General features: G+C 35.5%; 1 protein-coding gene across 1 annotated transcript in view; it reads left to right on the top strand.

Moving 5' to 3' along the window:
• Positions 1–13,970, top strand: part of LOC131077354 (insulin-degrading enzyme-like 1, peroxisomal) — a 266,966-nt gene that overhangs the window by 108,599 nt on the left and 144,397 nt on the right. Inside the window, exons 11-12 of the mRNA XM_058014835.2 lie at positions 9,237–9,329; positions 9,622–9,707. Coding sequence (XP_057870818.2) covers positions 9,237–9,329; positions 9,622–9,707 — 179 coding nt within the window. The remainder of the gene's footprint in view (positions 1–9,236; positions 9,330–9,621; positions 9,708–13,970) is intronic.

The following is a 13,970-nucleotide window of genomic DNA, read 5'->3' as shown; positions in this document are numbered from 1 at the left end:
ACAAAATTTTAAAGTTGGCAAAAACATTAATATTCCAAATTCAACCTAGGCATAAATGGAATATGTGAAGATGACTAAGCTAAACGTGAAAATTTGCCCAAGATTTGAAGATCAAACATGAAGATCAACTCACCATGCCGAAGAGAGAAAATGGCTAAAGGCAAAAACAAAGTTGACAAAGTAGCACATGAAATCAAGTGTCAAACGAACGGGTTGGAAAATAAAAGTTTGACACATAAAAAATGGCTGTGTGGAATATTCCACAACCAAAAGAATCAAATATTGACTAAGTGTTGGAGAGGAAACAAGAAGAAAGAAGAAGAACAAAGAGGAAAATTCTTGTCCAAAGGTGGAGTTTGTTCTATTTAGCACAAGTTAGATTCAGAATTGAGGGCAGAACCACAAACAAAGTTCATTTAGGCATAGAGATGGCCAAAATCTTGGCTAGGTGTTGAAGGATCCACATGAAGGTATCGCAAGATAAAAATGACTTCACAGAAAAAGTTCCAATTTCCTTCATTGTGGCAAAGGTACATGGAAGCTCTTCTCCAAAATCAGGGCCCAGACTCTGCAAAAATATGAAAAGAAATTTTGGATTTCTTGAAGGATTTCATCTCTTGAAGACAAGCTCCCAATCAAGATCAGATGGTGGCAAGAAGAGTATTCCAAACAAATTTCCATACATAGGCAATTTTTCGACACAAATTGAAGAATTCAAGGAGGACATTCAACAATCAAGATCAACATGTCTAGGTTCAATGAATCTGACTTATCCCGAGCTTCTAGAAGGCACACTTCACAATGCAACAACCTTCTATTTTACTATTGGCTTATATTTAGCAAGAAGGACAAGTGTCCTCATATGTAATTTTCTCATTGGTCGAGAGGTAGTTAGTTATACCAAACCCTAATTAGGGTTTTATTTTGTAATCTCGATCATTGATTTGAAATCAATCCTAGCCATTGAGTTGTAATTGGGGAGCCTTTAAATTGAGCTTGCCCCTCATTTGTAAATCATGGGAGCATGTTGCAAAACATGTTGAGATAAGTAATTGTTGCTTACAACTGCCAAAGTAATAAGTAATGCATTGTTTGAATTGATGGTGATTACCTCTTTTATTTTGGAGTTGGCATGGTTCTTATCTCTCATCATAGTTTAGATTTTATTTCATATATGTTAGAAGAATGCAAGATTTGATAAGTATTGATTTATGGTGAATTTCCGCTCATACTTTTGATGAACAAATGATTTTTGTTCATTGTGTAAAGTTAGTCTGAGCTTATTTTGTGAAGGTTTAACTTCTACTTTGAGTAATATTGTTCAACTGTTGGTATTATTCATAAGTATGAAAATCATAAGCACATCCCTTGAAGATCGCACTCACATTGTGTAGTTGTCCTAAGCATGGCGAAGCAAAGTGTTGTTATTGAAGTCACCTAATCAATACCATCTCTTGAATTCTTAGGAATAGATTAGAATTTCTAAACCCTTATCTCCTTTTCAGTTTTCTTGAAATCCATGATCCAAAACTCAAACCATAAATCTCCATTGTGAATTGAGCAAGCCAAGCGTAAGCCCCCCTTGTATTTCAGCATACATAACCAAGGAAGCTATCCAACATAAAGTTGCCTGTTTGCACATATAAACCTTGGAGTCGCCCTTGTGATCTTTCTCGCAATCTTGGCACACGTAGTGATTTTGTTCAAGAGAGGGTAGACTATCCTTGGGCATTTTATTCTAATGTTTGGTAAATGATAAAATGCATACCAACAGGATGCTATGTTTGTTTGTTTGATTTCCTCACCTTCTGTTCTTGCTGTGTCCATATCCCACCAGAAGCTTCCCTTCAGTATTGAAAGCTTTGTTCAGCATTTCTAGCTTCTTATTTGAAGGGGTTTTTCACAAGGGGAAGATCCATTGTATTGACAAGGAAGCGGGTAAAAATATTATTCCTGCTTGATGAATTACATCACTTAGCTGTTTCCTTGCTTTATCTCTTGTCAAGATTTCTTCTATTGTTTTAGTTCTGCTTTGTGGACTAAACAAGTTTTGCCTCAACAGATTGAAGGCTTTGCTGGTTCTCTTACTGCTGTTGAATGTAAGACTCAAGGATATTGACACATTTTTGCAGAAGTTCTGTCTTTTCTTGTTTGGAGTCCATGGTGTTAGCGGCCTATGTATTGTGCCATTTATGTCGTCCAATGCAATAGTTATGGTCCAGTGTCTGTGCTGAAAAGGATTTCCACTTTTTCTAGTCCAAGTGGTGGGATTATGGGTTGGTTGGGGATAGAGGATTGTGTGCCATAAGTATCATGTATAAAGACTTGAGATTGGCACGTTGTCATTAATGTTATCACAATGAAAGAGACCCTGATTTGAGATAAATGGTGGGAGAGGGCTTTTCTTTCAAAGGGAAAACAATGAGTATAGGGGTGGGGGTGTGTGGGACTATTTAAGAATGTTAGCAGCACAGTGAAAGTCAGATGGCAAAGTAGAGTCCATCTTGCAATTAGAGGAAGGAACAGGAAAGGTAGATTTGAACAGATTATTAGTTCCTTTTTTCGGTAGTGAAGATCAAGTGGCTCCTTATGAAATTTAAACACCTTTTCTGCTATATGTTGGCATCACTGTCTAGGTTGACAGCATTGAAAAACAGCCAGATTCACTTAAGCATTGCCCTTGTAACTTGGAGGAGTGGGCCATGCACTTTGTGGGGCTTTGCAGCTCTGAACATATTTTACTTATTCCTTGAACATGTTTTTTGCTTGGAAATAGCTAACTTGAAAACATTTATACTTACAATTCACTTTTTATAAACTTGGCTAAAATTTTAGAATTTCTTCTATGCATTTTTCGTGATGGTAATCTTTGCTCCTAATGATATTAAATTAATTTAAAATGATCTTTTGAAATTCTTGTAGACCTAACAAAGAAATTGTGTGTGATGCCATTGTAGATTTTGTACTAGATAAAAATTTAAGATAGTTTCATTTTCTTGATGGTCCACTTTTACACTTCAAATAGGGGTGATGGGATTGGTTTGATCCCTGTTTGTGTGTTGAATTGCATTTTTGAATTGTGTAGATGGATAAATCATCTTCATGGCTGATTAGGATCTACACTGCTGTGAAGAGCATTGTCTTGCCAACTTTGTATACAACAATAAATTTTTTGAATGACTTATTTGCAAACAAATATAACAGATTCTGAAAACTGCTTTTTATTATGAAATTGTTACTCTTACAAACTGGAAACTTGCTGCAAGACTAGGAGCAAGGGAGATTAAAACTTAATTAATGTGATAAATTCTCAAGAAAGCTGATACAAAATTTATAAATAGGAAAATTTATACCTTGTGTGCCTTGGATTGGAATCTCCTCTATATCTTTTGCCAATTGTCTTGGTAGCTCCTTCAGGCTGCCACACACAACCTTAGATTAAACTTTTGTTGCTATCCTTGTCTTGAAGTCTGTTATATTAAATGCATGGGAGTGAAGCATGCCATTGGCTGCTATATCATCAAAACACAACGTATATTTGTATGCAGCCCTGTTTGTCCTTATTTTTTTTGGTTTTGAATGTGTTTTTGAGTTGTTTTTGCAATATAATCAATGACAATAATAGTATGACAAATATTCAGAAATAACACAGCTGAAAATTTCAGATTTAATTTTTGATATGGAAATACATTTTTTTTCAAAAATAACAGCAACCTAGTTCTTAAAAAATTAAAATACACTACATATCTAAATCCAACATACCTAGAAAATGCAGCCAAGAAATAACTGGAGCTGCTCACAAAATATGCATTCTTGAGGTGTCAAAATGCTCTCAAAATGGATGGCTAGGTCTGGAAATGTCAAACAGCAGCAAAGAAGTCTAATAAATGCAGATTCCAGCTCTTACATACCCCAATGGCTGCTGCCCTAGAAACCTCACATGGACCTTCAATAAGTGGTATGGCTGGCTGGGAATGGTGTGGCTGGGTAGAGAAGATATAACGAGCAAATGGAAATAAATCCTCTTCAATCTTCTTCAAATCTGATAGACAATAACCTCGGAAAAGTCTGATATATAATCTCCAATATGCCCAAATGTGACCTTTGAATGAAATCACCAAGTATTCTCCAAATTGTATCTCTCAACAACATAGAGAATGCTGCCTGTAAGGGTTTTTGTCTTCACAAACCAAAGATGAAGAAGCAACTTCCTCCAACAAAAGTAATATCAAAATCCAACCTCAAAATATCCTCCAATGAGAGTCCCAATCCTCTTATATTTTTTTGGCTTTTTGGTTGCTTTTTTGCTATTTTTTTTTGGGAAAAACATTTTTTTGCTTTTATTTAATAAAAGTCACTTCCCTTTTTAATCTTCCAATGTAGCGTTAAATAATAAAGATCCATCCATTAAAATAAATCACCTTTAATTTAATAATTGGCCTCTATGGTCCCTTAATTAAATAAATTAAGATAACAATAAAGTTTAATCTTTAATTTAACTTTATTAACTTATAACTTATTGTTATTTAATTTAAAGTTCTTGGACTATATCAAAAGTTGATATGATCATCAAAATTGAACCCATCGACAATACTAAAAATAGTAAGCTTGCCATTTGACTCTGTCAGTGCCCATAACCAACTTACTAAAAATAGTAAGTGTGGGATAATTAACCCGAAAATGTTGCAGAAAAGAGCGTTACGCTTGTCATAACTATCTGATCATGAAACTGCTCCTGATATTGCCTCCAAGATTCCCTACACCTGCTCATTAGCCTACAAGAATCAATTGAATAGGTTAACAGTCCCACTGTGTTGAATTGGCTTAGGACGGGGACATTACAAGATTTCACCATCTTCATAATGGATCGCTTGGAGCAATTGAATTTTTTTTTACCCTAAGGTCAAACACACTCCCTCTGCAAAGGGGGTTCTTCCTTGGTGAACAAAAATCTTCCCTAGCTATGGAAAATACACCAGAAGCCAGCCACACACACCATGTAGGTAATACTAAGGACTTTTTTCAATAGCAAACCGACTCAACAGATGCACAAGAAAACAGATAGAGGGTGTCCATAAACGAGGCAACTTCCACTCTAAAGCAGAGATAACAATAAATATCACATAAGCCAGATAAAATCCAATTTTGTCAATCCCATACACACACAAAGCCATCACATCAAATCCTAGCAGCCCTTCAACAGAAAAAGGCACAAAGAGAAATAATTACCATTCTACAGAGAGTGGTGAAAACAACAAATCATCATGACAACCTATTTACTTCAATAAGTTTTGAAAGATCATCCCAATCCGACATCATGTGATGTTCTAGGGAGGAGACATTAGAATGGTCCATCCCATTATTGGCTAATAGATCTGCCACTTTGTTTTGCTTCCTATAGCAATGTACCACTGCAACAGAAGCACATATGTTTTTCCAAATTAAAAATTATTCCAACATAGAGTGTAGCTTCCAATTAGAACAATGTGCTTTTTTAAAAGCTTTGATATCAATTTAAAGAATTGTCGTCTATTGTAATATTGTGAAAAGCTTTAGAACTGGCAAAAATTGTACTAGCCAAGAGTTCCTTCCATTCAACTTCTTTGTTTTTTGATTTCCAAATTGCATGAACCTCTAATCACAAAAACACTCAAGACGTCTTGGAACACATATCAAGTACCTAATTGTGAGAAGCTCAATCAAAGTTAAGCTTCATACTCTACATAGGGGCTTTCTATTTTTCATCTTTTCCATTATTCTTAGAGACGACTTCCGCTAATGGGAGAGTGGTCCACATACTGTGCATAGGGGAATTATATGAAATTTAAATAACTGGTGGATTGTTCTAATTGTTTGTATCATGTCTTTATATTTCTGAAATAGATGGGGCATTGCAGCATATTTTCTGAAGTTGGTTGATGGTCAGCATTTATGATGCTAAGCCATGAAAATGTGTTACTTTAGGCCATCCTATTATGGATGATAGGTTACTTCATTTTGCTACTTTGACAGTTTTATGGGAAAAATGCATTTGTTTAGAAATAACTGTAAATTTCCCTATGGGGGTGGCACTCCTAACTATTCTGTTAGCTTTGTGGAAGAGCGAAGTGATCATTTGATAACTCAATCTTTGAATCTGGTCTGGAAATTCTTACATGATTTCCTGTCAATTGCATGTTCTATTGCAATAGCTCCTCACCAATCATGGTGGATATAATCGAAGATGTAGATTAGACCTTGCTTTTGTAGTTTGCATGTTATCATTTTCTTGGTCTCTATTGGTCAGGAGTCATTCCAAATTCTTTCTTAGAGTGACATTTTTGCTTTCACTATTGCTCAGGTTAAGCTTTGTTGCAGATATTTTTGACCATCTTGGGTATTGTTGAGAGTTCTATTTTCCATTTCATGTGCATATGGTGAATGGTGTTCGTGGCCATGTATTTCTCCTTGTAGATCTTAGTCTTTGCCGTTAAGCAATAGTGGAATAGTTTCCTGGCTACTGTCATTGCCAAGAGTAGGTAGATTTTTTTTTAATGTATGATATTAGCCCCCCCTTTTTTTTTCTTTATTACATCCCAAGCTAGAAGAGAAATTTTGAAGAATGCTTGAGCTACTTGCAACAAATCTAACTTTGAATTTTCCAAATGCGATGGAACTAGACAGAGATAAACTAAAGCTATGGTTGAAATGCCTGCAGAAAATGAACCTCTGACAGAAATGACAGTAAGAAACCAACTCAGAAAAAATGGTGGATAGGGATAAGCCTGGCAGAAACAGCAAGAGTGGATGAGCTAAAAAATAATGGAAGGATTTGACACTAAAGCTAGAATTTGAATTTAACCAAAGCTCAATCATCATCTCCACTTGATCCAGATCAACCACCATTTGTTTGACTAAGAGGGTTTCTCCATCTTTAATAATTTGACTTTTTCTTGTGTGGATGTATTTTCTTTTATTTTATCCAATATTTTCTATTTTATATGCACATATATATATATAATATAATGATCTGTTTGACAAATTATTTGTGTTCAAACTTTATTTAATAGCATAATACCCAATTAGGGATAGTGCACAGAAGCCAATTTCTGTGAGAATTCAAGGGATTAGTGCATAGGTTGAAATGAGTCTTGAGGAAAGCAAACTAATAAATTATAGAGTTTTGTCGTGTTGGTGCAAATTCTACATAGTTATTGTGAAATATACCATAACAGCAGATTGTGAAAATAATGGTATATTCTTACAGAAAGGAAGTTATAACTAGGTAGTTTACTCTTTTAGGTTTTAAAGTTTGAGTGTAGTTTTCTCTTCAGCACAAGGACTTATTCAAATATAAACAATGTTTTGTAGGCCTATTTTTGATTTGCGGAAAATTTAAGATTTTGTATACGAATCAAACTACATTTAGTGAGGGTTTCTTTGAATTTTTACACAAGATGTACTTCCTATATGCATCTAGATTCCAATTTTTTATATAGTCTGCATGTGGTCCCATTCTTTTGGGTGCAGAATAAAATACCTGATACAATTGTGCCATGCCATTCTGTAATGTCCCCTTTTTAGCTCGTTCCTATTCTTGAGTGATTAGCTTATCATTCTGACCCTCGTAGGCTAATAATTGTGGATAGAGGGTCTTCTAAGGTAGAGGCTTGGTTAATGGAAGTTCTTGTCTTCTCCAGAATTCAGTATGTTCCAGTTTGGTCTTCGTTTGGCTTAGATTGGACTTCGTTTGGCTCAGATTGGACTTCTTTTGGGCTCAGTTTCACGTACTTACTATTTATAGTAAGTCAGGAGACAATCGAGAGGGACCCTTTCTATTTTAAGTGAGTCAGTGGGTTGGACAGAGGATAAAATGGTCAACTCCCCGGTGCAGACAGAATGAAGAAATATTGATTAATCATGGAGTTATGCTTATTTGATTATTAATAAAGTGATAACTTTATTAATAAATTTTTATTATGAGGCCATTTAATGTTATATTATAAGTTATTATTATTTCATAAAGAAAGGGTCATGTTCATCATGAAAAGGGGGTGCCATTTGAGGAATTAATTACAAAGGAGAATTTTAATGAAATATTAAAAGTATTCCCTAAGTCTCATTGAAATAACATTTTAAATGTTATTAATGTGTTTTTTAAATGGAAATCAAGCCAAAAAGGAAATCTAAATACTCCTTCATGAAATTGTACAATTCATTCTGGAGGATTGTTTATGACATTTGAGTTCTGAAAAAAGAGGAGGGCAGGGGTTTCTGCCTGCTTCCAGCCATTGGAGAACGTCAACTCTTCAATGTGCTTGCAATTTTGATGCTGTGAAATACCAGCAGAATTATTGCTTATCTGTGGGCTTCATATAGAGGTCCAGATTGTGCATATTTGAGAAGATTCTATTGGAGTTTGATTGAAAAGTATTTTTGCAGATTGGAGAATAAATTATAAGTCTGATTTTTAAATTACAGTCATATATGTTGCCATTAGAAGCCATGATTTTGTTAGTAGCCTACTCATTTGGCATCGACTTCACAAGGCACTTGCAGCGCATCATTTTAAGTCGCCAAGCAATGATTTAAATTCAAATTGACAGAGGTTACAGGCTGCTATCTTTATATCAGAGATCTAATTTCCAGAGACGGGTGGCAATTTCATTGTGAACAAAAAGAATTGAACTTGTATGTCTTCACAGCCATCACTTCCAGGTTTGCTACTGTAGGAGTTCATATCAGACTTTGGCATTGTTTCAAGACATCATATTAGCATTGAACTCAAATTGTCATTCTTTTTTGGATCTATAAGTTACATGCCAAATGCTTTTTCAAATCTTCATGTTGAATAGAATGACAGTATGCATGCCGATTGTTCAACAAAATGTCCATTGGCTGTAGGTGTTCATTTTACTTGTAAAAATTCATTCACATGCATTAAAGAAGTCAAAGGAAAGTTGCTTTTGCATCTAGCTCATTAATAGACAATTGTAGTGTTAATTGCAAGCATTCAAATTATAATCAATGTCCATTTAAGCAAACAAATCAGACTGAAAACTACAGACCAGCGTACATAGAGGTTGCACAAGAAGTGTTTGACTATATTCCTTGAAGGCTTTGACAACGAATTTAGGTCTGAACAGCCCAGGGTCTTCTACACATTCTGCATCTAGTCTTTATATTGCAAGACACATCAGATTTCAAGGATAGATTTTGTAACATTGCAAATATCTAATCATTTTTAATTTTTACAGGATGGGCAACCGGTTTAAGTGCAGGTGAAATGGAAAGTAGCTTTGAATATGCATTCTTTGGAATTATGATAGAGCTTACAGATGCTGGGCAAGGTAAAAATATTTTACCTGTTGATGATTTATCCTATCTATAGTGAGAATCTGATGGTTTTGTGCATGAGAAGTGTTTTTATTTATCTTTGGTTTAATGTTTCCAATTTTTTTACAGATTAGTTAATAAGTAGGGTATCAAAATTTTAATTCACCAGATGGCATTACTTAGCAGAAGCTAAATGATTTTGTTCATGTACAGGACATATTTTGCTTGCACCTCTTTGTTGTTGTGTGATTAGACTCTTAGAGGAACTGTATGTATAATTGCTGTTCTTTATTGCTTTCATTGCAGAACACATGGAAGAAATAGTTGAATATACATTTCAGTACCTCAATATTCTACGGAAAATGGGTGTGGCTGACTGGATATTTAATGAGGTAAGAAGATTTAAATGCCTCGTCAGCTGTTATTTTATTCAAGAAAGGTCTGTGTGCGCGTGTCCGTGTGTGTGTGCGTGCTATATAAATAAAGAGCTATAAATAGCAAGGAAAGACTGCCAGAAAATGTCAATAAATTGCAATCAGTTGTGAACAGGGCTCTATGCCAATTTATTTGACTGTAACAATTATGGGTTTTGTCTTTGAATTGACTGCCATGTTTTTTTGTCAATTTTTACTTGGAAAAAGTGGAATAAACTTGCTTGAATCATGATTAAACTTGAGTCTGGTCAATTTTTTATTTGTTTTTTTTTCAACATAAAAACATATTATTTAATTGCAATTTTTTTTATTTCTTATGATGCTTGACTTAAATTGTTCCTGCCATGACCAAATCTAATACTACTACTCTAAGAAACATAAGACATCCGGACTATTATATGTAGTATGTACACTCTATCTATAGATATTGCAGTAACTTAAATGTTGTTTCCTCATGCTTCTTCAACTAGGTATTTGCTTTTGCTAAAGATATCCGTACCAAATGAACCTGGATCAGAAATTGTAATAAATTTTGAATGCATAATGAAGGAAGCTGGCCAGTGAGCTACATCTAACTTAAAATACATGCAACTTGGTGGAGATCTCTCCTACTATGCCACCTTTCAAAGGCGTCAAGTTAGAAATTAGATCACTTACTGTCATATTTTGGTCACCAAGGTAGAACTTCAGGTGAAATATGACAAGTCTAGCACAAATTTGTTTCATTTCAGCCAACTTCCTTTTGGGCAGAACATTCAATTATGTTTGCCACCTTACAACTTGCCATTAGCTGCTGACATTGCCTTGTTATTCTGTTGTTGGATCAGACTTTAAAAAGAACTTGCTTTTCCAGAAAAAAAATTCAGGGTTGTAACAGAATACTTTTATATAACTACTGAAATTAAGATGATCTCTAAAATTTAATTTAACAATCATTTGTATAGGAATTGTTGACGGATGTTTTATGACCACACCAACATAGAATAAACTGCCCAAAGGACACTCTATCCTCTCTTGAGCAAAGACCCCTGATATGCTAAGATTGTGAAGATCATAGAGGCGACTCCAAGGTTCCTACCGCGAACTTGCGACTTTATGTTGGATATAAGCTCGTTTGGCTTGATGTGATATGCTAGTAATACAAAGGGACTTACATTTGAATCGTTCTTCACTTCTCCTGCAATGCTGGCTGGGACTCGTTCATCGGATATTCCAATCTCGTGATGCCTATTTGAATAGACACAACTGAAATGAACTGAAATTAAAGGGGAAAGGGTTAGAGAATCTATTCTATTCCTAAGGACAATGATATCAATGGATGGTGCTCTAATGGACGAATTCCAAAGAAACCAAATTTTGCTTCACCAAGATCAACCCCAACTTCACAAGAATTGGTGCAATCTTCCAAGGATGCTGAAGGATTTTCACATTGACAAAGTGCATTTGAATACCCAAAATGGTGCAATCCAAATAACTATCCACAATCGAACTTAGCACAAATTTAGTGGCCCAGGCTAACTTTACATTGCAAATTATAATCAACAAGATGCAAAAAGTATGAACCATGGAAATTCATCAAACACCATTACATTCTCCATTGAAACCAAAGCACTTTATCTAACAATTGAGAAATTGTAAGAACACCATGCAAGAAGTTGAAATAAACATGAATCCACCATATCTTCAATGAAATCAAATTTATTTCTTGAATTCTTACAACAATGTCTTCTCCTTTTCCTATTCTACTTCTACTCTAAGGAGCGAGAGCTTTCTACTTCTAATGAGCTATCTATCTAATGAATTACAATTGAGAATGCAAGGCCTTTTATAGTGATCCCCCCACAAATGAACGGTGATTTGAAATCAAGGGCCAAGATTACAAAATGCAAAACCCTAATTAGTGTTTGACTGAAAATGAACCCTTTGTGGCGCCAGAGTAGTGGGTCTGGTAATAAATAAGGCATCGCACCCACTTTGCATTAAACGACCCATCATTCCAAGTAAGGCGGCTACCATGCATTAAATGAAATGCCACTTTGATGTGACCTTTTCACACATCGCCCCATTGCAAACAGGGACCCCCTTTTCCGCTTTCTACATCTTGTTAGTTTAGGGTTTAGCAGTTAGGTGGCAAATTTTGAGCTTTTCAAGTGTTCGAGTCTCAAGTTTTGATATGATCATGCCTAAAGTGCTATCAGGGTTTTGAGTTTTGAGTAGGATCAAACGTGTAAAATGTTAGATTGTTAGTGTGATCCTAAATTTGTCTAAGTCTGGATTTTGAGCGTCAGTGAGTTTAAATGTGTCTAAGTTAGTGATATTTTTGTGCCTAATTGTCAAGAGATCCTTTGGGAGTTATTTTTTTGCTTCAGTAGGTAAATTAAGTCAAAGTTGTAGTTTGTCCCAATGGAATCCTAATTTTCTCGCCCAAATTCAGATAAATTTGACTAAGTCCAGATGCGTAATGATGAAATTTGACACATCTAGATGTTTTTGAGTGTGAAAATCATCAAATTCTGATGGAAAACATTAATTTGAGGTCTAGAAGTCAATTATCTTGATGGAGGACGCTTTTCCCAAAGCTTTTTGGACAAATTTTTGATGACCCTTGATTTTCCCCACTCAAATTCTTGATCTAGGGCGTTCTTCCCCAAGTATCTTGAGATTTATCCTGATCGACGACGTTTTTCCACCATGGGCATCCAGACGCGCCACGTTTTTCCCCAAGGTGGATTTTTGGGACAAAGTTGATGAAATGAAGTGAATTTATGCATCTTGATGGGGGTCAATTTTCCGCAAATGCCATTTGTGATGAGTTATGTGAAATTTTAATGGGGATTTTTATCCAAACATGGGGCGTTTTCCCCAGCTAGCCCAAATTTGAGAAATGGAGATGTTTTAAATGCAAGTGTGGTTGAATTTAATTGTTTTTGACATAGCAACAATTATTTAATGATAAACAACAATTATTTAATGCTGGGAAACCATTATTTTAATGATTAAAATATTTTTTCCAAGGCAAATTGATTTTTCCCAGGCAAGTATAAAAAGACAAGTTTTATCCCACATTGCTTGTGTGGTGAAATGTCAAGGAAAAAACTAGTTTAAATATGCTCAGCCAGCAATATAATAATATTGTATTTGCTGATGTGACTGATTGAAGACATTATTTGGAGGCTGATTGGTGTTCCCAGCTGGGCAATTTTTGCCGAAGAGTCCATTGGACACCATTGTTGTGAGCTAAGTTGCAGATTTAAATGGATTATTTGCCCAATCAGACCTGGGCGCCTCCATTAGAGGAAGAGTTGCAGAGATTTTTGTGGCTGATTGGGCCACATTTGGTGAATTTAAAGGGTGGCGCCACCATTGGGGGGGGGGGGCATGATTTTGCTATGTGGCTGGTTAGGTTACATTTTCTGAGAATTTTGGGTTGGTGGCATGACTGGAAAACCACAATTTTGGTAATATTGATTGCTTCATGCATTGAAGGCGATTCCTTGTCATTTTGCCTAGTGCCATCATTGGGAGACTTGGTGATTTTTATTGGAGTGTTGGGTGGCCACCATTGTTGAGGATTTTGACCTCCATTGCTTAATGCCTTTGCTGGTTATTGGCTGAGAACTTTCATTTTCAGACCTATTTTACATTTCCAGCCATCCCACACTTGGGCGATTTTGTTTGGGAGGCATTTTCTGAGAGTTTTCTGAGCATTTTTTGAGTACACCATTGCTGGTGTAGGTTGTCTTCAGATTGGTTTTTCACTTCCAGGCCTCTACTTGCACCTAGATTTGGCCATTTTGATCTTGGAGAGGTTAAATATGTCAAATGCAAACATTTCACAGGGCTGCAACTACTTCAAAACGCTGATTCATGTTAGTTGCAGGTTGTCTTCAGACTTGTTGGAAGCCATTGTTGACCTTGGAAGGTGTTTTCAGACATAGAAAGTTGAAAATCAGACTGTTGCACACCTTTTTCCAAGTGCAATCTGACTTCTGGTATACTCTTTTGACCTCATTTTGACAATTTTTGGAGTATACTAGGTTGCTTCAAGACTTAAAGTTCACATGACCAGACCTTACAAAGCCTGAATATTAAGGTTTTTGTGAGGGTTTTGTACCCTATTTTCATCAAATTTCCATTTTGTTTTCAGAATTCATGATAAATAATGGTAGAATTTCTGATTTTTTGATCCTAAATTTGACTAAGTCATAAGAAATCAGAACT

The sequence above is a fragment of the Cryptomeria japonica genome, chromosome 4 (assembly GCF_030272615.1).
Source record: "Cryptomeria japonica chromosome 4, Sugi_1.0, whole genome shotgun sequence".
Classification (NCBI taxonomy): Eukaryota; Viridiplantae; Streptophyta; class Pinopsida; order Cupressales; family Cupressaceae; genus Cryptomeria; species Cryptomeria japonica.
Note: the sequence above shows the minus strand (reverse complement) of the source record. Positions and strands in the feature narration are given on the sequence as shown.